Source organism: Boleophthalmus pectinirostris, unplaced genomic scaffold (genome assembly GCF_026225935.1).
Source record: "Boleophthalmus pectinirostris isolate CB_2022bp ecotype Guang Dong unplaced genomic scaffold, ASM2622593v1 HiC_scaffold_2824, whole genome shotgun sequence".
NCBI classification, from domain to species: Eukaryota; Metazoa; Chordata; class Actinopteri; order Gobiiformes; family Gobiidae; genus Boleophthalmus; species Boleophthalmus pectinirostris.
In genome coordinates this window covers 369,563-392,353 of record NW_026571289.1, presented here as the reverse complement: position 1 = coordinate 392,353, position 22,791 = coordinate 369,563, and the positions used below count along the sequence as shown (strand labels likewise).

Sequence of the window (22,791 nt, the reverse complement as noted above, 5' to 3'; positions counted from 1 at the left end):
GTCCTGGTGTCCGGCTGATGGTGGAGTGAGTTTGTGGGGTTTTTGATGCTGGTTCGCACTGTGGGAGGTGAAATGCTGATGTTGCTTAAACTGCTTAAACTGCATTGCATATTTGCTTTAGATTTGTTTAAAAAATGCTCTGTTTTAAATTTAACTTGGCATGTTCAATTGTGTTTATGGTAAAAGAGTAAGTCTACGCCATTGGCTTGATTAAAGGTGCTTATTTGTGGTTTAAATAAATATAATGGGCTATTGCTGAAGTTTCTGAAACAACGTGGTTAATTGTTGAAAGTTTTGTAGGCTTGATTCAATTAATGCTGTTGTTGTGTTGTGCCCTCATTTTGTTATTTGTGTTATGATAGAGACTTATGATTTGACCAATGGCGTGTGGGAGCACTTGATCACGTGGGGCACAAATTTATGAATGGCCTGCACCTGCGAATAAAAAAGTGTGTGCCCGTGGAGAATGGGGTAACCACACAAAAAGAGAGAATACGAAGTGTACTGTGTTTTAATGCTCACGACAACGCTGCGTAAAAGGACCCTGCTAACAGCTGTGACTTTAAGTTTAGTAATAGCCTATTGTTCCATGTTAAAATAACAAATCTGTGTGAGATTAGTAAACGGAGCATTTTTGATTGAGATACAGCATTTCATTTCTCAACGGTGTGGGGCTGAGCGGGTGCTGATGGTTAACAATTGTAACTGTTGAGGGTTATTTTAATGTATTTCTTATTCTGTAAAGCACTTTGAATTACTTTGTGTACGAATTGTGCTATACAAATAAACTTGCCTTGCCTTATTAAAAATTGATGAATGTGCCCTGGATTATAAGGTTACCAAATGTAGTTGATCGTTTTGTGTTAAAATTTGAAAACATTAAAACATTAAAATTGCCATGTTTAGTTAAAAAAGTCATTTACATCATTCTCTTGTTGCGCTTATGTATATGTGAACCGTTCAAATAACCATCTCTTTTATTAATGTATTGTCGTTATACAGACCTGATATTAGTGTTTACCCCTGTACCTTAAACCTGTTTTCAGTTGACGTGATACAAAATAAGTTTACTTGTTTGAATACCGTCTCTTAATGTTGACCGTTAAAATAAAATTACGTTGTTAAAGTTTGTAATGCTTAAGATTTGGGTGTTGTGAATTCTGGTTTTGGAGAGGCAGATGAGATCGGTGTTTCAGACCTGATTTGGTCCTGGTTTAGTTCTGTTTGGGCCTTGGGTGGACCGGTTTTGGACTTGGTTGGGTTCAGGCTCAGATCTGGTTTAGACCTGGTCTGGACCTGACATGGTCCAGCTTTGGTCCGGTCTTGGTCCTATTTTGGTCCAGTTTTGGTTCTATTCCAGTCTAAATCTAAATTTAGTTTGGGTTTAGGACTGTTCATGTCCAGGTGTAGTTCTAATCCGGTCCAGGTTTAGTTTAATTTTAGTCCAGGTGTAGTTCTATTTTAGTCCAGCTCTAGTCGTAATTAGATCCTGGCCTAGTTCTGTTTCAGATGTAGTCTTAGTTTAGTTCTGGTTCAGTCCACTCTGCCTCTCCAGGCCTGAATTTGCTCACATCTTAATTTTTTCTGTTCCCAGTCTTATCCGCACAATTATGCTTTCTCCTATAAGTCCACTTTAAATAGTTCAACATGTATTACCAATTTATGCCGAGTATCTTGATAAAACTGCAATAATAGTTAAAAGGTTTTGATTCTGAAGTTCATATTCTGTTTCTGGCTTGTCCCAAATCTAGTGTCTAAACAGTGTTATCACTAAACAATTATTAGGAAAAATAAAATAAAAAAGGGAAATTCTAATGTTTAGTTTGACCCATGACTTAGTCTCAGATTGTAATTATTGAAACTTGAGGTTAAAACTCTTGCATTAAAATAAAATGGATAGGCAGAAAATTGATTAGTGATCGTGAAATAACACTGTTATTAGAAGAAAAAACTGAAATTGTTAAAATAATTTGTAATTAAACATTCTTAAACAAAACTATAAAAAGATAATGCTGGCTCCTAAAATAAAATTTCAAAAATTATCTAAGATACATTTCTTTTTCCCTTTAGAAATCCAACTAAGGACATGGAAGCCGCCCAGCGAGATCAAAATAACCCCTAGTGCCCACAGGTCGTCTGCGACGTTAAATAACTCATAAAAACAAAAAAAAAACTAAGAAGAGGAATCTCAAGGAAACAAGTCATTCCAAAACAATTATCAACCAGTATAAAACGGACCAAATTTCGAGCAAAACCAAAATAGTGATTCACCACTAAAATAATAGACTCAATCTAAAAAATTTAAACAATAACCAATTGATAACAAACAGCAGCTGAAAAAGATAACACTATAATTGATAACACAGAAGTTCCAAGGGTATCACAATGTCTCAGTTCATTACATTGAACCAATTGAAGGTTTTCTGGAACAGCAAGGTGCTGGAAGAAGAAGCTGACCCAAAGAGCCCAAGCAAATCTGTTTACCATCCAAGATGTGCTCAAGAAATATGTAAAAAAGGAAATGATTCATGGAAAAAAGGATGACATAGCCCCTACAGACGAACAATGGAAGGACATCAAGAGTTATTATAAAGACAAGATCAAGCAGTATAAACCTAAACTCACCAGCAATGTCCTAAAAAGAAGAATAAATCAACTAAAATTACAGAAGTGTGAGAAGGAGATGAGACTGGCAAAAAAGCTGCAAGAATGGGCCAAGGAACTGAAAGAAAAACAAGAGATGAGAAACCTGTCCTCCATTCTAGTTGTCAAGCCAAAAGAGAAGGAGGTGATGGAGAAAGAAGAACTTCTGGGAGAAACTTTAAGGGAACCTGCTGTGGGCTTATTTCCAAATCTTAAAGATAGATCATCGAACAAATATCACACACGCTCCAGACACAAGGATTCCTGGGAAGAGTCTGACGAATCTGAAAAGGAGGGAGAAGTTGAGAAGTGGAGTAAAGGTCGACGAAGCATTCGACATAGACGAAATACCCCGATGTGAGGAGGCGTTACGATATGCAACAAACATACCATCTGATAATGAAGGATGCCATCCCCAGATGATAAAGAAGACTGCCCCCCACCATATCAAAGTGCCACTAACAAAAGTTCAAAATTCAGAACACCCTCCACTTCTATGATGCCTTCAGATCCAGGGACATGTCGGCCTCCCAACATAACTCATAAGGTGATTGGAGGAGAGTTGGCGCTAACATCTGTTGGAAGCCCCACAAGAGAACTAGAAGAAAAAATCTAATCTGTCCGAACCCAAGTGTCTGCGCTGACTCACATAATGGAAACAGAGAAGAAGCTGAGACAAGCGAAGGAAGAGAGTCAAAAAGAAAGACACGTGAGAAGACAATTCATGACAGATCAAGACGTTGGAAAGACACCAGTTGACCTGGACGGAGGCACAATGATGGGGACAAGCGGAAGTTCGTTCCTAAAGACAAAGAAGGATGGAGCAAGGGGAGCTACAGCAGAAGTTCCAACGAGACAGAGTGATGAACCCTACTCTGTTACTGGATCGTTCACTGGAACGGTCTCTGACACTGACTATGAAGACGCATACATCAGTGGAACTGTTGACCCCCTAAAGTCAAGACAACCATATATCAGTGACACAGATGACCTTACACTACAGAAGAGAGAAGAACCTGCAGCTGTCTACCCGATAAGAATGGATGGTCGACAGGTTGTTTACCAGCCATTTTCACTCAAGGACTGGAGTGACCTGATGCTCACACTGCCAAAACTGACCAGAGGAGGTGTACCATGGATGAGAGCCTCCTGAAACAAACAGCTGGAGACAAACTGTGTTGGGGAGACATACAAGCTGCCCTGATCAAAGCTGCTGATGAAACAGTTGCCAGAAACATCAAGAGCTACTGAAGAAAGAACAAGAATGCAGCTACAGAATAACTACCCCATTCATATCTTCCGTGATGCCCTGGAGGGAGAACTCAGGACAAGATTCCCATGTTTTGTCAGTGACGAGCTGTTGTCCATGCAGATGCGAGATAACGACGATTATTACAGCTACAAGCAGCGGGCGACCAATCTATACCATGACGTCACAGGGGAACCGATTGAAGTCGGAACCGGCATGTCGGTCATGTTCTGTTCTGCGCTGGTAAAAGGCATGAAATCAGTCCAAGATGCTCTACAGAATATCATGGGGCTGTACAACAAATCTGAAGAAGGATTCGATGCCCATTGCAACCACCAGGTAACCAAGTGGCAGAAAGATAAGAAGGAGGCTGAAGAAAAGAAACAAGAACTGGAGCTGGCCGCTGTGAAACTGCAACTACAAAAACACCAAGCTGAACTAAATGAGAAGAAGAAGGAAAAGAATTCAAAAGTGATGAATGTACAGTCAGACATTCCTGAAGAAGATATGCCAATTACCGCAAAGCAATTAACAACTGCAATCAATATGGTAATGGATGCCCAGCAACCCCATGAAACAACAAAGATGCCTAACACTCATCAAGGCCAACCCATGTCGATACCGAATGTACCAGTCACAATCTACAATGGCCCTCAATCAAGGACTCAAGCAGGGTTGAGAAACATTGGAAAAAACAAAGGGGCAGTCAACGTCAGCAATTCAAGACAGAATGACCGATGCTTTGCATGTCATGGAATAGGACACTGGATGAGGGACTTGTCCTACAGCTACTCTTCAAGGACCAAGACAAGGATCGAACAATTTTCAACAATACAGGCAACCGACGCGGGGGTACAACCAACAACAATCCATGCAACCAACCATGCCATCATACAATACACAAGCCGGGATGACACGACATACAGCCCCATTGCCCCCAGCACCAAATCGAAGAATAATGAACGTCGGAAATCAATATCAAGCAGACGGAGACACTCACGGATACTTGGATGAATATCGTGACTATTGAAGAGGCCCACAGTCAGACCATTCGCAAAAAACATGGGAAAGCGAACCAATGGTGATCTTGAAGATACATGGACAGAAGAAGAAGTTTTTGGTGGATTCAGGAGCTACAGTATCCTGTATACGTCAAAAATATCCACTTTCATCGAAGAAAGTGGATATTAAGTTGGACCCTCATGAGCAAACTCAACCTGGCTGTGCTCGTTACTTGGCTGCTCTGACAAGGACAATTGAGAAGACTTCGCACATAGTACAGAAGCACCTGCTGGTGATACACACTCAACATGGGATACTTGCTTATCTCAACTCTCGCCTGTTCATTACGACTGCCCGAAGGTCCAGCAACATTTCCAAAACTTTGAAACAGCCCCACATTACTTACGAAGGAGGAAGTATCAACATGGCAATGAACATGGAGACTGAAGGAATCCCACATGTGTGCGAAGAAAAGGTCAAAACTGAACTGTATGTGAGAGCAGATCTACACACTACACCGCTTTCAGATCCGGACATGACCATCTTCTGTGACGGCTGTTCGTACAGAGCAAAAGAAGGCCATATCATTTCATCGTATGCAGTAGTGGAACAGTTGCCATTCAACCAATATCGCCTGATGGAAGCTCAACAGATAACAAAAGGTTCGGTGCAAGTAGCTCAGCTAACAGCGATGTTACGTGCACTACAACTCTCAGAAGACAAAGCGGTGAATATCTATACAGACTCAATCTACGCCTACAAGACTGTCACATTGTCATTAGCCGGATGGATCAGAAATGGCTTTCAACTTGTGACTGGCCTTCCAATCAAGCACGAACAATTGATCAAACAACTGATAGATGCTGTTCAACTGTCATCAAGAGTGGCCATCATGAAATGCAAAGCGCACACAAAAGGAACAGACTCTGTGTCCCTGGGCAATCGAGCAGCAGATCAAGCCGCAAAGAAAGCTGCAAATTATAATGCAAGAAACACGCTTGTCCAGCCTGATGAGAAGATGGAGGCACTACCCGATGCAAACATAATAGATGCAATCTACATAAAAGAAATCCAGGAAGTGGCCGGAACATATGAGCACAACGTCTGGAAAGAACAAGGGGCTAAAAAAGATGCAAAAGGAATTTGGAGAAATCATGAAGGACACATCGTGGCTCCAACTCCACTATTTCAGATGCTCTATGATGAATACCACACTCCAACTCATCGCAGTTACAAAGCAATCTTAAAACACATCGATTTAAGGTGGCATCCTTACATGAAACAAATTTTGCAATATTGGATCAATGACTGTCACATCTGTCAAACAATGACTCCAAAGAAGTCTTGCAAACCACCTCCAGGAACTTATACACTTCCCAAAAAGCCTTTTGAAAGAATTGTCATGGATTTTACAGACCTGGGGCCAGAGATGAGAACTCGTGGATTTCGTTATCTATTGGTCATTGTCTGTGAGTATACAAGACAGAAGACAGAAACCACCAAGGAAGTAGTCCATCACTTAACTTCTGATGTTTTTCCACGTTTTGGCATTCCAACTGTAATAAGATCTGATAATGGGACACACTTCACTGCCAACATAGTCCGTGATGTGCTGAAAGCTCTTAACATCACCCAACGCTCTGGAACTGTCTATCATGCTGCCAGTCAAGGAGTTTGTGAACAAATGAATGCCACTGTCAAGACAAAACTTGCGAAAGTTTGGAAAACCACGAAACTTGATTGGGTCACGGCCCTACCTTTTGTCCTGATGGATATCCGCAACAGTGTGAACAAAACCACGTCATATTCTCCTCATATGTTACTAACTGGCAGAGAAATGCATAAACCTGTAGGCCCATTCACTGAAGATGCACCGTTCGTAGACTGGGACAAACATCATCACTCCTACGTCCAACAACTTCAAGAAATAGTGATGCAGCTACATAAATGTAGACAAAGAGCACATGATTCTGAAGAAAGAACCAATTCAGATGTACTCGTCTCCCCTGGATCTTGGGTGTACGTACGTAAAGGTGCACAAACGAAACAATTGGACAGAGCCATATCAGAATGGTCCATATAAAGTATTGCAGTCCACCGGTAGATCCGTACAAGTTGAAAAGGGAACAACCAAAGTGTGGTACCATTTGTCGCACTGCTTCAAGACACCAGTAGACCCAACTGAACGAAGTCTCACCCAAATCCAAACTGACATTGCCACTACATCTACCATCCAGGATGAAGATGGAGAAGATCAACCAAATCCAGACGTCACTGAAAACTGAGGGCTTGTTGACGCACCTTGACCGCTGTCCAGTACTGGGGCTCCAGCAGAGGAGGGGAAGAAAAGGGGGAGAACACATAAAAGGAGAGTACAGGCCATGCTTTATGAGAAATTTTCAATGTCTATCTTTGTTTATGCTAATTTCTTTTTGCTCAATTTGTTTTGTTATAGTCCCTATCAATAGAAGCTTTGAAACCACTACTGACCTCGGACAGTCAACAAGCAAAATGACAAGCCACGACATGGAGTTGGCAGACGACAAAATCAGTAAGACACAAGGAGCACAGAAAAGGGCAAAAAGGGGAGCACCAAAAATAGTAAAACTTTGCTACAAAGGACAAACTTGTAATATAGTATTTGATGTATGTGAAGTATTAGATTACATGCTCGGTTTACCAGCTATAGACCATGTATTAAATGTACAAGTGTCTGTAAAGACACTTGCCTGTCAAAAGAAAACAACTATGCAACAGAGATCGGCAGAGTTATAGCCAGTACCGATGGACAGCAAAAACCAGCAGAAAATACTTTCAAAATTGACCCGCAAAGAATTACTCTAATAAAAAATAGAAAAGATGATGCAGCTTTTCAAGCAGATTTAAAACATTGTAGAGGGCGTAAATCCACTACTCAATGATGCAATCCTCTTTTATTATCCATTAAAAATCCGATATTTAGTGACTCTGGAATATACGCAATAGTGTTCTTGTGTTCTAAAATTGTTTCAGTACTTTGTAATAGAAAAATAAAGTTGAATTTTGAAAATTACATACAAATAACAATTTTAAAGACTAATAAACCGGCCTTAGAAAATGATTTGAATTCCTTAACTGAAGCAATAAAAATTGAAACAGGACAAGATATGAATGAAAACACTTGGTTAAAATGGGTGCAGTATACTGCCCATACCTTGACCACAGAAGACTGTGTGGTCTGTTCTGCAGCCAGACCGCGGTTAACTACTACATCTGTGCCATATTTTAATGAAACAGACCTGACCTGTATCCTTAAACTTTTCACTAGAAAATCATTTGACAAAACTAATGAATGTTATCACCTCCACCATAAATTACCAGCAGTAACTTCAAAAGATGTTCCTACATCTTGGATTATGGGCCTCTCCGAATATACTTGTTTTCTTAGAGATACTGTTGTAGGTATAGATACAGGTAATACTGATAAATCTGAAATAGAAAAATTCAATGACAATTTCTGTAACAGGACTTTGTCTTCTGACAATTATAAAGAATTTGCTTTCTTAACTAACCACTCCATTGCTCGCGCAGATATTTGGTGGTTGTGTTCAGATCTGCGTTTATATGCTATTTTACCAAAAACATGGTCAGGCATCTGTGCACCAATAATGTTATTTGTCCCATTCACCATAGGCCCAGCGAATTCACTTTTGAATCTGAAACAGACTCAACTACCCCACAGATCTAACTTAAGAGATAATTACGTGCACAAGAGGTCATTGTCTAATCCATCTAAACCCAAAATTCAAGGTTCATTTAATGATGATATTTACCTCAGTGCTATTGGAACACCTGTAGGGGTCCCGGATGAATTCAAAGCTCAAAGTGAAATTACGTCAGGGCTTCTTTCAGTTTTAATGCCTGGAATAGCAGCTGCTAAAAATATTGTTAGGATAAATTATCTTTACTACAATCAACAAAGGTTCATAAATTATATGATTGAAGCATTGGAGGGCATCGTTGAACAGTTAGGCCCTACCTCACTTATGGCTTGGCAAAATCGAATTGCCCTTGATATGTTACTTACTTGATTACCTTAGCTGTCCTAGTTGTAATTGGATGTTGCATCATCCCATGTCTCAGATCACTAGTAGAATGATTAATCACCACTGCCTTAACACGAAATGCTCCCGTCTCCCAAATTTTGTTACTCTGCTGATTCTCAGCTCTCACGTCCTGACTCCAGTGATTGGGTTTGATTGAAACCCTACAGATTTATCCATTGATTAAATAGAGATAAAACCTTCCTGAGTATGTGCTCCTGGTCTCTTATTTTCGCTGTCCGAGTGTCATGTATTGATTGTGTACTATGTTATTCAAGTGTATTATGTTAACAAGAATCTGAGAAATGTTATAAAAGAGCTAAGGCTAAAAAACAATAATAAAATTTTATTTACTCATATATGGGCGTTTATTATGTGGAGGTAGCGTCTTGCTCCTCTTATTTTGGGTTGTGATCACATGTTTGATGTGATCAAAAAGGGGAATACTGTGGGAAATATTCTGTGTTGATCATTTTGATTCACCCAATATTTTGTACCTTAGAATGACAACAGGGTGAAAAACACATATGTTTATCTATAGTTCTATAAGAGACATGTTTTTCTGGACTTTGAGATGCCACGAAGCAGAAACCTGATGTATGTGAACCCCGAGGCATGTACCCACCCATGATAAAGTGCACCGGGTCAGCATTATTGTTCATTTTCTTACTGTATATGCTAAATCAACAAGTTAATGTTTTGTCAGATGTGTGGTATAAAGCTCCTCCTCGTTGTGAGTTGGGCAGAGGCGTCGTTCCGGGGTGACACTTGTATTTGGTGATCAACACTGAATCTCTCTGAATGGAAAATGCTGAAATAAAGTGGCCTGTTTCTCGGACCTTCCATCTTTTATGCGTCTTTCTAGGACACGAACTGAACCTCCTGAAAAAAACCCACACGTGCTCCTCGTTCACTTCCTCGGTCACTCTCCCTCTTGAGCTTTCACACTTCATAACACCAAACTCATGTTGGACATATTTGGAACTTCAGAGGGCGTTTCTAACCAAATACTTATTAATTTTCTGTGTAAATGAAATGTAAATGATCGTGGTGTTCGTCGCTCGGTGTTGGTAAATTCAGGACAACTGTCACTTAAGAAGGAATGTGGGATCTTAAAAACACTTTGTGAATCTGGCTCAGTCTCTCAGCAGCTTCTAAACGTGGAAGTTACAAACATTTTTTAAGAAGATTCATTAATGAGGCCCAGTGTGTCTTTAGTTTCTTTGGCAGCAAAAACAAAAACACAAGTGTGTTTCATTCAAATGTGTTCATTTTATTGGTCAAATGTAAATAGAACATTGAGCACATTTCTTTTTTATATGAAACTTTTAAGTGGCTCCACGAACAAAACGCCTCTGAAACTATGACTGTGTGAACAATATACAAATATATGAATGGAACACTCTGGCACGTGGTTATAGATCATTTTTTTTGAAAGAGTCTCGTCCCAGTGTGGGCGTGGTTCTGTCGGACGCTCCAGAGGATCAGATCTTCTATGATTTCTACGGGTCGTCTCATTTCAAACTAAAGCAAAGTTCTCTGGCCTTAACAGGAAGTAGACTGCACCTGGATCCTGTGCATCAGAATCATTTCAAACCAAAGCCTCAAGTCTGTGAACAGTGTGTAATGTTCTAAGATCAGATTTGAACTGACTGGAGTGAGTTTGTGAAACATCAGTAAAAGAAAATCTGAAAACACAAAACAGCCACAAAAGAAGGATTATAAAAAGAGTCACTAAACAATAGAACAAAACAGTGACTCTGTATTTACACAAATGGACTGAACATCCCTCACACCCGACCCGGTCCAAGTCCAGGACTCACACCCGACCCGGTCCAAGTCCAGGACTCACACCCGACCCGGTCCAAGTCCAGGACTCACGCCCGACCCGGTCTAAGTCCAGGACTCACACCCGACCCGGTCCGAGTCCAGGACTCACACCCGACCCGGTCCAAGTCCAGGACTCACGCCCGACCCGGTCCGAGTCCAGGACTCACGCCCGACCCGGTCTAAGTCCAGGACTCACACCCGACCCGGTCTAAGTCCAGGACTCACACCCGACCCGGTCCGAGTCCAGGACTCACACCCGACCCGGTCTGAGTCCAGGACTCACACCCGACCCGGTCTCAAGTCCGGGACTCACGCCCGACCCGGTCTCAGTCCGGACTCACGCCCGACCCGGTCTAAGTCCAGGACTCACACCCGACCCGGTCTAAGTCCACGTCTCAGGTGGATCTGATCTGGTCTATCTCCAGGTCCTCTGAGGTCCTCTCTCTGGCGCCCCTTCTGGCCCGGACCTGAAACAACAGGACACAGCAGATCCACACGTCACAAAACCAGGACCACAGACTGAAGAAGTTTTCTGAGGGAGCGTGACGACACCCACAGTGTTCAGCTCCAAATGACACGTGATTGGACAGATTCAATTCAAGTTTATTTATACAGCACATTTAAAACAACTTCAGTTGACCAAAGTGCTTCACACACAAGTCAACAACACAGAAGAAACAGTTACATATACACATATACAGAAAACATGTGAAAACTACAATAAAACACCAAGATGACCTGACGAACTCGAACTAAACACCAGGGAGAAGAGGTGAGTTTTCAGTCTCGTCTTAAACTGTGTTACAGACTGAGAGGATCTGACAGGAAGAGGAAGGTTGTTCCACAGTCTGGGCGCTGCCACAGAAAAGTCTCTGTCTCCTCTCGTCTTGAGTCTAGTTTTGGGCTCGACCAACAGGAGTTGGTCTGATCTCAGGGTCTGGGTGGAGGACAGAGCTGCAGTGACTCCCTCAAATACACTGGACCCATGGAGTGCAAACATTTGAAAACAATAACATTTTAAATTGCACCTGATATAAGAAAAGAGCCAGTGCAGGTCACACAGAACAGTGATGTGTTCAGGGTTTTTAGTATTTGTCACAGACGAGCTGCAGTGTTCTGGACGTGTTGTAAACGCTGCAGGAGCAAAGAGCCGGTGCTAATGTAGAACCCTGAGGCACACCGGACTGTAAAGGACACACAGAAGAGGAGGACTGTCCTAAATTTACAGAAAAACTCCTGTGACAGATAAGAGCAGAACCAACAGAGCTGTGTCCTTAATGTCCACGTGTGTCTCCAGGTGAGACAGAAGGACGCTGTGATCCACCAGGTCTAAAGTGGCTGTTAAGAACAGCAGATTTCCCAGAGTCAGCAGTTAAAAGCAGGTCATTAAAAACTTTTAAAAGAGCCGTTTCTGTACTATGCTGAGATTTAAAACTGCCTGTAGTTGGTCATAAGCAAACTTCTCTAAAACCTTCGATAAAAAGGGCAACTTTGAGACAGGGTCTAAAATTACTAAGAACATTTGGGTCAAGATGAGTCTTTTTGATCTGAATCTAGAGGACAGAAGGAAGACTTTACCTGTTGATCTGTATGTGTGTGTGTGTGTGTGTGTGTGTGTGTGTTGTTAGTTGAATGTGTGTAAGTGTTTTTTGTTGTTATAAATCAGTTTAAAAAGTCTTAAATGATCAAAGATGCTCCATGTTTATCTTTTGTCATATCTGTGCCATAGTTGCCATAGCGACCAGTGTAAATGTCCCGTCTCCTCTGATGGTGCATGTGCACAGGGACATGAGTATCCTGGTTTCTCTGAGCTCATGGAAACACTCTGTCCAGAACAGTGTCATAACCGGGATCCTGCTGCACATGTAAACACACTGACACTTCCACTTTACAAATGAAACACATTTAAGACAAAAGCAGCTTTATTTTCTCATCTATGACGTCATCAGAGACACAACTTTGTCTAAACGGATCTTTTCTGTAGAATCCATTTACAACAAGAATCAAACACACACACACTCCCAGCATCGTCCATCACAAACACACAGGTTTACTCCATCTCCAGAGAATCAGCAAAGAGAACATGAGACAGTCTGTCACTGTCACTGCTGCACACAATCTACAAGATTCAACTATTAAAGCAGAACTCTGCTGCAAAAGGGACTTTTCACACATTTAACCATGTCACACATGTTTCCTTTCTTCTATTTGGACACATTCAACCTGAACATTTACAAAAACACTTTTACCTGAACACATCACCTCCAGACCCCAGGAAGAGAAAGAAGAATCCCAGACACATTCTCTCACTGAAGACTTCTTCACACAGTCAGATGAGACCCTCCACACACGACTCTGTGGAAAATCACGTCTCTGTTCTCCATAAACAGCAGAACCACAGTCCAGGTCTCTGCACACAACAGCTGTGTCCTCCTGGTCCCAGAGTCCAGAGGGACCCACTCGTCTCCACTCTCCTCTGTGTTTCACCTCCACAGTCCCAGCACAGCGACTGGCTCCTCCCACCAACCTGAGCGGCTCTGAACAGACAAGAGACAGAGTGAAGCCCCGCCCCTTTACCTGAGCAGTGAAGCCCCGCCCCTTTACCTGAGCAGGTGAGGTTGACAGTGGCTCCAGAGGAGCAGGTGCTTGAGTTGGAGCGGGGACAGTCCATCAGAGCAGACTCATGTCCCTCACAGTGGAACGTCTGCCCCAGAGGAGAGAGCGCCCCCTGGAGGAGAGAAGGAGCCCCACAGTCCAGCTCCCTGCACAGCACCTCTGCCCCCCGCTGTCCACCTTTTAAGAATTCTGCCTCTTGTATTTAGCAATAATCTCTTTTAGAGCAAACACACATATTTGTGCCCAGCAGAGCCTTAAACCCAAACTGTTTGTCTGTAGATTTAATAAACTGTGAGTTTCTGTCCAGCAGGATTACGAAATCATTTTTGACACTGCGCTGGTTAAAGCTGTAAGTTTGTAATTGTCTGAACTGCCAACTTCCCCAATTTGATCTTTAATGACAGAGACGAGCAACACAGTTAAGAGTCAGGTCAAAATCCATGAACAAGGAAAGTGTGAAACAGATGGAGGCAGTGGTGCTAACCTCACACTTTGTTTGGTGAGAGTGTTAAGAACTTCATGTGACAGAATGACATCTGCATAGTCAACATCATTCAAAATACAAGGTTCACTCTGAACACAGTTAAATAAACTCCTGTGATGCCGACGCCAAAGCTCCAAAATGTTCAGTGTCAGAGGTGCATCTATTGCACATGGCAGTGAGGGTTTTCTGCCACTCATCCTTTTTACTTCTTTCCAAAAGTCAAAGGTGTTGTTACAAGAGAGTTTTCTTGCCATTGAGTCTGGCTCTCGTAGCTCGTTCATTCTTGGTTATAAAACACACTGCAAACTTATATTGATCATTTGTGACCCTCTTTTGTTCATAAACAGGACCATGTCTTGGTCTTCCTGCCATTATCCACTCCTGGGAAACCTCTCGTTAGTTATCTTCAAATTCAGCCACATGGACATTCCAGCCTGGCCTTTCTTTCTTTGTAGTTTTTGTTTTTTTGAAGGAAACCACTTGCCTGAAGCAGCACATGGACAGTCTCATCATACATGACACTAACAGTCGATCTGTGTTCAGATGTTTTGCAGTTGTCGTCCCTGCACATGACTGCTTCCTTGAGCAGGTGGAGATTTCTAAGCAGATTATCAGTGCTCACAGAATAGAACAAAATGTCTTGTCTTGATAGAGAATTCCAATCTAAACAGACTGCATCACTTATGTTTTGGTACATTTCAACGGTAGAGACTGACATTTTATTTCCATCCCAAATGGAATGTGATCAGATGTTGAGAACTCATCAAATATGTTCATGTCTGTCAGTGATGCATGTGCATCTGCTGCAGCTAAACAGTGTCCAACCAAGAAGTGGTGAGTCACGCCTCACTTATGTCTGTAAAACTATCTGCAGGCAAGAAGACCTTTGTATTAAACCATTATCCTCACAAAACTGGTTCAGGTGATTGACAAACACAGATTTACCGTCCGTAATGTCTGAATTAAAATCTCCAATTACAGGCACATTTGAGAACTTCTTCTTCTGCACAAATGAATGAATAAAAGCCAGTGTATTAAGATATTCAGTCTCATTAAGTTGCTTTCATATGGGGTGGAAACATTTAAATAACACATTCCTTGTCATTTTGTGTAAGGTGGATCACTTTACACCAGTCCACTTCAAGTCTGATTATATTAATAAAAGAGTCAAGTCTTATTCCAGAGGATTGAAACTCCACCAGGAACTCGTCCTCTTATTATTATTATTCTTATTCCATCACCAGTATCGACGCAGGACTCACCAGCTCCGTGAAAATGATGGTTCAGTGAGTTCAATCCTTCCAAATCCTGCTTCATCAAGAATGTCTCTTGTAAACACATCACATTGACTCAACAGGTGATCCACAACCAGCCTGTTTCCTCTGCATCTGTCCCAACTGTATGAAATGACTTTTAAGTTCATATCTAAAAGTTTTCACGCCTCCTTGCCACAGGTCAGTGGAGCCTCACTCGTCTGCGCAGCCACACCGGCTCAGTGAGGGACACCCAGGCTATTGTTAGTGCCAACACAAGCCCTGTTGTGTGGCTCATAAAAACGCCACATACACGTGCCCACTGGCCAAATCTCCGGATTATACATTTCTGACACATCTTTACATTCAGCCGTAACTTTAAAAGAGGCAAATCTACCGTTGTTAGTGGCTATTTTCTGGCGCCCCTCACGGCTCAGTTGAGTTTGCAGATAATCAGATCATGTTTGGGCGTCTAAGTCAGGTGAGAATTTGGAGGCGAAAACACTCACCAGTTCAGTTGTCACCGTCTTTATGTGGCTCGCTGCTCCCGTGCCCACGATCCCCAAACGATCCCCAAACGATCCCCAAACGATCCCCAAACGATCCCCAAACGATCCCCAAACGATCCCCAAACGATCACAAAACGATCCCCAAACGATCCCCAAACGATCCCCAAACGATCCCCAAACGATCCCAAACGATCAAACGATCACCAAACGATCACCAAACGATCACCAAACGATCACCAAACGCGCACAACCGTCATGCCCCCGGCTGACGCTGCCCCTTTTTAACGACACCGCTCCACTTTGGGGATCCCGGTGGTTGCAAGATTTTGGCTGCAACAGTTCAGTTCCCTCCCCGCAGTCTGGCTGAGGCTCCGTCTTCTTCTCGTTCCCGTAGAGAAGCAGTCGCGCCACAGCCTCGGTCACCTGCGTAGTCCTGGTCTCCACATCCACCGTGGAGCCGCCACCTTTGTCACCGCAGGGGGGGGGGGGTCCAGCGCCGCTGAGCCACGTGCCACATCTGCGACACACTCCAGGCTCCACACCTGGCGGTTCACATCGGTTGTAACCGCGTGGAGATGCACGTGTACCTTTACGTCGGCCTGGAGCTGCTCCATGTTGTTGAGCAGGACGCGCTTGAAAATGTCACACGAGGCAAATCAAAATTTCATTCACACATTCGTCCACTCATACGGATGAGGTTTTTCTGGATTATTTCCCCACATGAAATTATTTTATGGAAAAAACAACTTAATATTCTTGTTCTGTGGATTGTTAAGGACTAATTGAAGAACAACTTCTCCTGGACTGAACGTGTTTTGGACACAACCGCTCGAAGTAAGAAACGTGTATCTCATTCTTTGTTTATGATGTGGATCATGTTTTGGGCTCGTTGTGCAGCATAAAATGAATGATATGGTTGTTTTATTGAGAAAATAAACTTTCAAACGATGTATGGCCAGTAGTGAAAACAATAATGAAGGTGAACATTTTCTGTTGCAGAATCGCCCGCGGGCAGGAACTTTCAGGACAGGATCAGTCGAGACTTGAACATGGTTGAGTTTAGTGCAACAGCAACATGTTCTAAAACCAACAGATCATTTATACAAATAAAAAACAAATGTCCCCAGGCAGCAGCTTCCTTCTGGTTCCCCACAGCACAGAGTATTTCAGAGTATTTCAGAGTATTTCAGAGTATTTCAGAGTATTTCAGAGTATTTCAGAGTTTTTCTCTCACAGCAGCTTCTGTTCAACAGCACAGAACATTTTCTACTGACACTTTCTGAAAACGTTTGATCCACTGAGCTGCAGAAACCCAAAACAAACTCACCCAACAGTAAATCATGATCAAGTAAATCAAATGCTGCACTTAAACCTCATAATTCAGTCTCAATTATGTTTTTATTTTCTATTTCATTTATCTCCATTATTTTACGTCTAAACTTAATAACTCATGAATTATGTAACAACTGGGCAGAGAAATTGTACCTGACATCAACTTTAGCATTTGATTTTTGATTGTTGAACTCGATTGCAGATTCTTTAGTCTAGAAATCATGTTTTTTTTTTTTTTGCATAAATTTTGAATTTTATTCTTGAAATAATCACTTAAATAATTCGTAGTATCAATTGGTTTGGTCAGAAAAGACAGAATCCTCTACTTCCAAAATGTTGGAGCAGATTTCTTCTTCCGTCTCATGAATTCATTTAGTCTGTTCCAGATTTTACTGCACAAATGTATTTCCATAATAAACCCGTTTCTTTGATCTTTTAGTTTGGTCGCATCATTTAATCTCAGATTCTTGTACTTGTCCCACACTGCTCTGTTTTCTGATGAAGCTGCTTCACTTTAAATCATCTCTTTGCTTCATGTTCCCTTTAAGTTCAGGATCTAACGGGGGACGTGTTGTTTCTTACTGTTCTTTTTCTCAGTGGAGCCTGTTTGTTTGTTGATTATTGACATGATTAAATCAGTAAAAACCTCCAATGCTCTTTCTGGATCATCCTCCAATAAAACTTGTGACCGATCAACATTTATGATCTTCCACAACTCGTTTCATCAGATTTTTAAAATATCTGTTTAATAAGAATATTCTGCCCTGATGTGAGGACTTTGGTCTTTCTGTTGACGACAGTTAAATGATGATCACTAAAACAACACAAAGTGAAATCACAAACTGAACATAAAACTGATCAATGTGGAAACATTAAATCAACACATGAGGCAGTTTGTGTCCCGTCTGTAAAAGACTTCAGTTTGTTTTCTTGTTTTGTTGTAAGTGTCTGTAAGAAATTAAAGATTATTTTTCAAAGAGAAATTATTTCAACTCCAATCAATATTTACATCACCTAAAAATAAATCTCCTTATTTAAGTCACAAACTTTATCAAACACATCACAGAACCGATCGAAGAAACTGTTGGAGCGTTTGGAGGCCGACAGCAACTTCCATAAGAACACAGACCGGACCCGGTCTTTACCGGAGGAGTCCGAGACCGGACCCGGTCTTTACCGGAGTCCGAGGACCGGACCCGGTCTTTACCGGAGTCCGAGACCGGACCCGGTCTTTACCGGAGTCCCGGACCGACCGGACCGGACCCGGTCTTTACCGGAGTCTGATCCTGAACACAAAACGACACTACACACACTTTCTGACTTTCTGTCATGTCTAAATAAATTTTTTTCTATTTACATATAAAAAGAGACGATCAACAGGTGCATCCAAATACACTTCAGATCTACTTCAGTCCTGGTTTAGTCCTGGTTCAGTCCTGGTTTAGTCCTGGTTTAGTCCTGGTTCAGTCCTGGTTTAGTCCTGGTTTAGTCCTGGTTCAGTCCTGGTTTAGTCCTGGTTTAGTCCTGGTTTAGTCCTGGTTCAGTCCTGGTTTAGTCCTGGTTCAGTCCTGGTTTAGTCCTGGTGTCCTGGTTGTCCTGGTTTAGTCCTGGTTTAGTCCTGGTTCAGTCTGGTTTAGTCCTGGTTGTCCTAGTCAGTTGGTTAGTCCTAGTTTAAGTTGTGTAGTCTGGTTCAGTTGATTAGTTGTATTGTAAGTTACTTTGTTTTGTGTTTTTATTACTTATTACTGTCATTTCAAAGTAATTCGTTACATTACAATATTACTGCATTTAAAATGTAAAACATTACATTACTATTGCATTACTTTAAGTTACTCTCACCAAAATAACTTTTGCGCTGTATATGGACTGAACCAGGACTAAACCAGGTCTAAACCAGGACTAAACCAGGACTAAACCAGGACTAAACCAGGACTAAACCAGAAAACCTGAACCAGGTCTAACCAGGACTGAAACCAGGACTGAACAGGAACCAGGACTAAACCAGAACTAAACCAGGACTGAACCAGGACTAAACCAGGACTAAACCAGGACTAAACCAGAGCTGAACCAGGACTAAACCAGGACTAAACCAGGACTAAACCAGAGCTGAACCAGGTCTAAACCAGAACTGAACTAGGACTAAAACAGGACTCACTGTAGGGACGGGTTCGGAGGTGACGCAGGAGAAAGGAGCGGCTCTGCTCCACACCTCACGGAGGTTAGGGTTATGGGTTATGGGTTATGGGTTTATGGACCCTGCTGCTCGGGCTCGCGGCCCTGATTTCAGCAACTATTTGCAGGAACCTGAGCCGGTGCAGGACTCTGCTACAGCCGTGCAACTTCTACCTTCCTTCAGCGTGTCCAGAAGTCCAACTTTTTGTGTGATGTTACATCGTCCTCTGTCTTTTGGGTGTGAGCGCAGGAGACTTTGTCGGTGCAGAACGTTTCTGGATAAAGTCTGTGAAGTGACGATGTATTTTTGACAGTAAAATTCCGTCTGTGAATTCGTATTCGTACTGATGAAAGTTTAATCGTAAATGTTCATTTGGTGATTTTTAATTCATGACATCGTAATTTTTCAATTCGTATTCTGATGATAAAATACACACAATATATTTTATGTACGACTGGACTCATTTAAAAGTTTACAAATATTTATTTTATGCACAACTACAGACAAATATGCACCGATTTCTATTTTACGCGCACGAATATTTTTGACAGCTTCTTACTCCATACATTTCCCATAAAATATTTTGTGGTTTTACCTGAATCGTTCTCGTGTGAACAGGACCTGAAGCTCCTGAATCAAACTCACTCTGAGCTTTAAGTCTAATGTTCCTCCTCAAAAACACAACTGGACTTGTGTTTGAGTAAATCTTTATTCTGAGTCTCTTACATCTGCAAAGCTCCAAACGCTCTGCTCCACCTTGTGATGTCATCAAGTGTTTGTCTTCAAGTTCTCAGCTCCTCCTCCCTTTAGTTCAGTCGAGTTCGTCAGGTCCAGGACTGAAGTAGTGATGGTTTAAACGAGCCGAGGCACAGATACACGTGTCATGCACTGAAAGCATCGCCTCAGTTGAGCCGCGTCACTGTGCGTCTCGTTTAAGAAAAGTCACATGACCGACACAGTGACGGTGTCGTGTTCTGTCACATTGTGTCACGTGTCATTGAGGCGTCAGTTCGACAGGACAGATCGAGCCACTCGCTGCTACGACGCCGTTCGTCACTGTGGAGCCTCCAAGAAAGAGAAAGTTTTCTTCTGTGTGGATCATTTTGATCTTAACACCTGAGAAGGTCATTTATGTTCCATTCCCGTTTCCACGGAGACAAAGTCTTTTATAAATATTTTTATGACCCACAGGTGAAATGTCAATGCTCAACAGAGTCGTCCTGTGCAACTCGAAACACATCATCAATGCTCCGGCATCACAGCTCGTCATGACAGAGACAGAAGACACCAGGACTGGACACTGGAGGATCAGTATTTTGTCATCAGTCACTAATTATTATGGATCTAATCTAAATCAAACACCTTTACTTTTCAATTCAAGCTTATTGAAAAGAGACTCTAAGTCGATGCTTTGTAAATATTATAATAAAATATTGCCAACCTTTAAGCATCGTTGAGGATTCAGGGAGATGCTGCAGATCCTTGAGTCGTCACACAAAAAACCAACCAGGAAGGAGCTGAATATGTCAGAAACTCCACCGAACATTAACAGTTTAAATTCTTCTTCTTCTTGTTTGAACAACACCACAGGAAGATCAGCCTGGCCCCTCATCTCCTCATCAGCATCTTCTAGTTCAGGTTTGTATTCATTTGTTCAGAATGTATTTATTGATATTTAGGATTTACATTTTATGCAAATCATGTCATGTTTTGTAGACGACCTGTGGCAACAACTGGACATGGACGCGTCTCCGAGCAGAAGAAACAGCAGTTTTATGGCTGATGCTGTAACAGACGTTCAGAGAAACTGTCAGCAGCAAACAGTCCCACAACTGAAGACCCACTGGAATATCAGAATTCTGTGTTTGTGTTTTTTGTGTTTCTGTTGTTTCGCAGGATTAAATGAGACACAACAAAGTCACAATAAAATATTTATTTTTAGTGAGTCCAACTTTTCAAAAAAAACAAAAACAAAACAAACAAAAAAACAGCGTCTTTTTACAGCAACAACTTTTACAACTGTGTCCTGAACCTGGACCAGACCTGGTTTAGTTCAACTGGTCTGAACCAGATCTGGAGCAGGTCTGTAGTGTCGTTAGTTTTGGACATATTTTTATAAATCTATTTACAGCTCAGACTTTGTACAAGTTTGATAAAAAGAGCCACAGCGCCTCTAGTGTCCAATAAAGTGTCGACTCGAGGGATTTTCACCCACCCACTTCCACAATGAAACCTCTTATTTAACAGGAGCTTTTTCTACATTTGTGTGGTGAAAATCTCTGACGTCTCAAAGTTTTGACTCATTTTTCAGCTTTGACAAAAAAAAAAAAAAAAAGACTAAAAACAGGAAAAATCTGTAAAAATCTGCCTCGACTAAAATCCATTTACACCAAAATAAAATGAGACAAACGTGAACCGTCCTCCAGCCAGGCGCTCCCCCGACACGTGAGTCCACAGCTGACAGGTGCAGGTGCAGGTGCGGTCCTGTGCCCCTGACAGGTGCAGAAGTCTGGCCTGAGCTAGCTCGTAGCGTTAGCGTGGTTTTCAACATTCTTTCCTAAAATAAGTTAAAGTGAACGTTTCATTTACACCATTTACAAAAGTCCAAATGAGAGAAACACGACAGGGGCAGACAGGGACAGACAGGGACACAGTGCACTGGACCTGCCCTGTCACCTGAAGCTAAACTACTGTTGTGCCCCTGAGCAAGACACGTGTGCAGCTCAGAGTCCAGAGTTTAACGAATGAGGCTGTTTTAAAATGACAAAGATTAGTGTCAAACGAGACTCCGCCCCCAGCCCCTGTCATACGAGACTCCGCCCCCAGCCCCTGTCATACGAGACTCCGCCCCCAGCCCCTGTCAAACAAACTTTCCAAATAAACTTCAGGAGCCAGAGTTCAGAGGGGGTCAGAGGAGCAGCCCCTCCTCTGTCAGTCTGCCCCAGGGCGGCTCTGGCAGACTGAGGTGGGTGGAGTTCAGTTGGTGCTCGTCACCCACGTCACCCACGTCACCCTCGTCACCCTCGTCACCCACGTCACCCTCGTCACCCTCGTCACCCACGTCACCCACGTCACCCTCGTCACCCTCGTCACCCTCGTCACCCTCGTCACCCTCGTCACCCTCGTCACCCTCGTCACCCACGTCACCCACGTCACCCACGTCACCCACGTCACCCTCGTCACCCTCGTCACCCACGTCACCCTCGTCACCCTCGTCACCCTCGTCACCCTCGTCACCCTCGTCACCCTCGTCACCCACGTCACCCACGTCACCCGTCACCCTCGTCACCCACGTCACCCTCGTCACCCTCGTCACCCTCGTCACCCTCGTCACCCTCGTCACCCTCGTCACCCTCGTCACCCTCGTCACCCTCGTCACCCACGTCACCCTCGTCACCCTCGTCACCCACGTCACCCACGTCACCCACGTCACCCACGTCACCCTCGTCACCCACGTCACCCACGTCACCCTCGTCACCCACGTCACCCACGTCGATGTTTGAGCGTTACAGATGAACGGGCTCGAGGTTTTACAGACGCTCACAGACGAGATCCATCGTTTGTGAAAGACGATGGGCGGGACGCCCGGCGAGACGAGGGTGGGCGCTTTCAGTTTGT

General features: G+C 42.7%; 1 protein-coding gene across 1 annotated transcript; it reads right to left on the bottom strand.

Annotated features, from left to right (window-relative positions):
- Positions 1-12,710: 12,710 nt before the first annotated feature.
- Positions 12,711-16,282, bottom strand: LOC129410881 (scavenger receptor cysteine-rich type 1 protein M130-like). The gene is made up of 4 exons (XM_055159850.1): positions 16,142-16,282; positions 14,852-14,909; positions 13,411-13,599; positions 12,711-13,343 (listed from the first exon to the last, which is right to left on the bottom strand). The coding sequence occupies exons 1-4, from the start codon at positions 16,280-16,282 to the stop codon at positions 12,991-12,993; spliced, it is 741 nt and encodes a 246-aa protein (XP_055015825.1). The 3' UTR covers positions 12,711-12,990.
- Between the last annotated feature and the right edge of the window lie 6,509 nt (positions 16,283-22,791).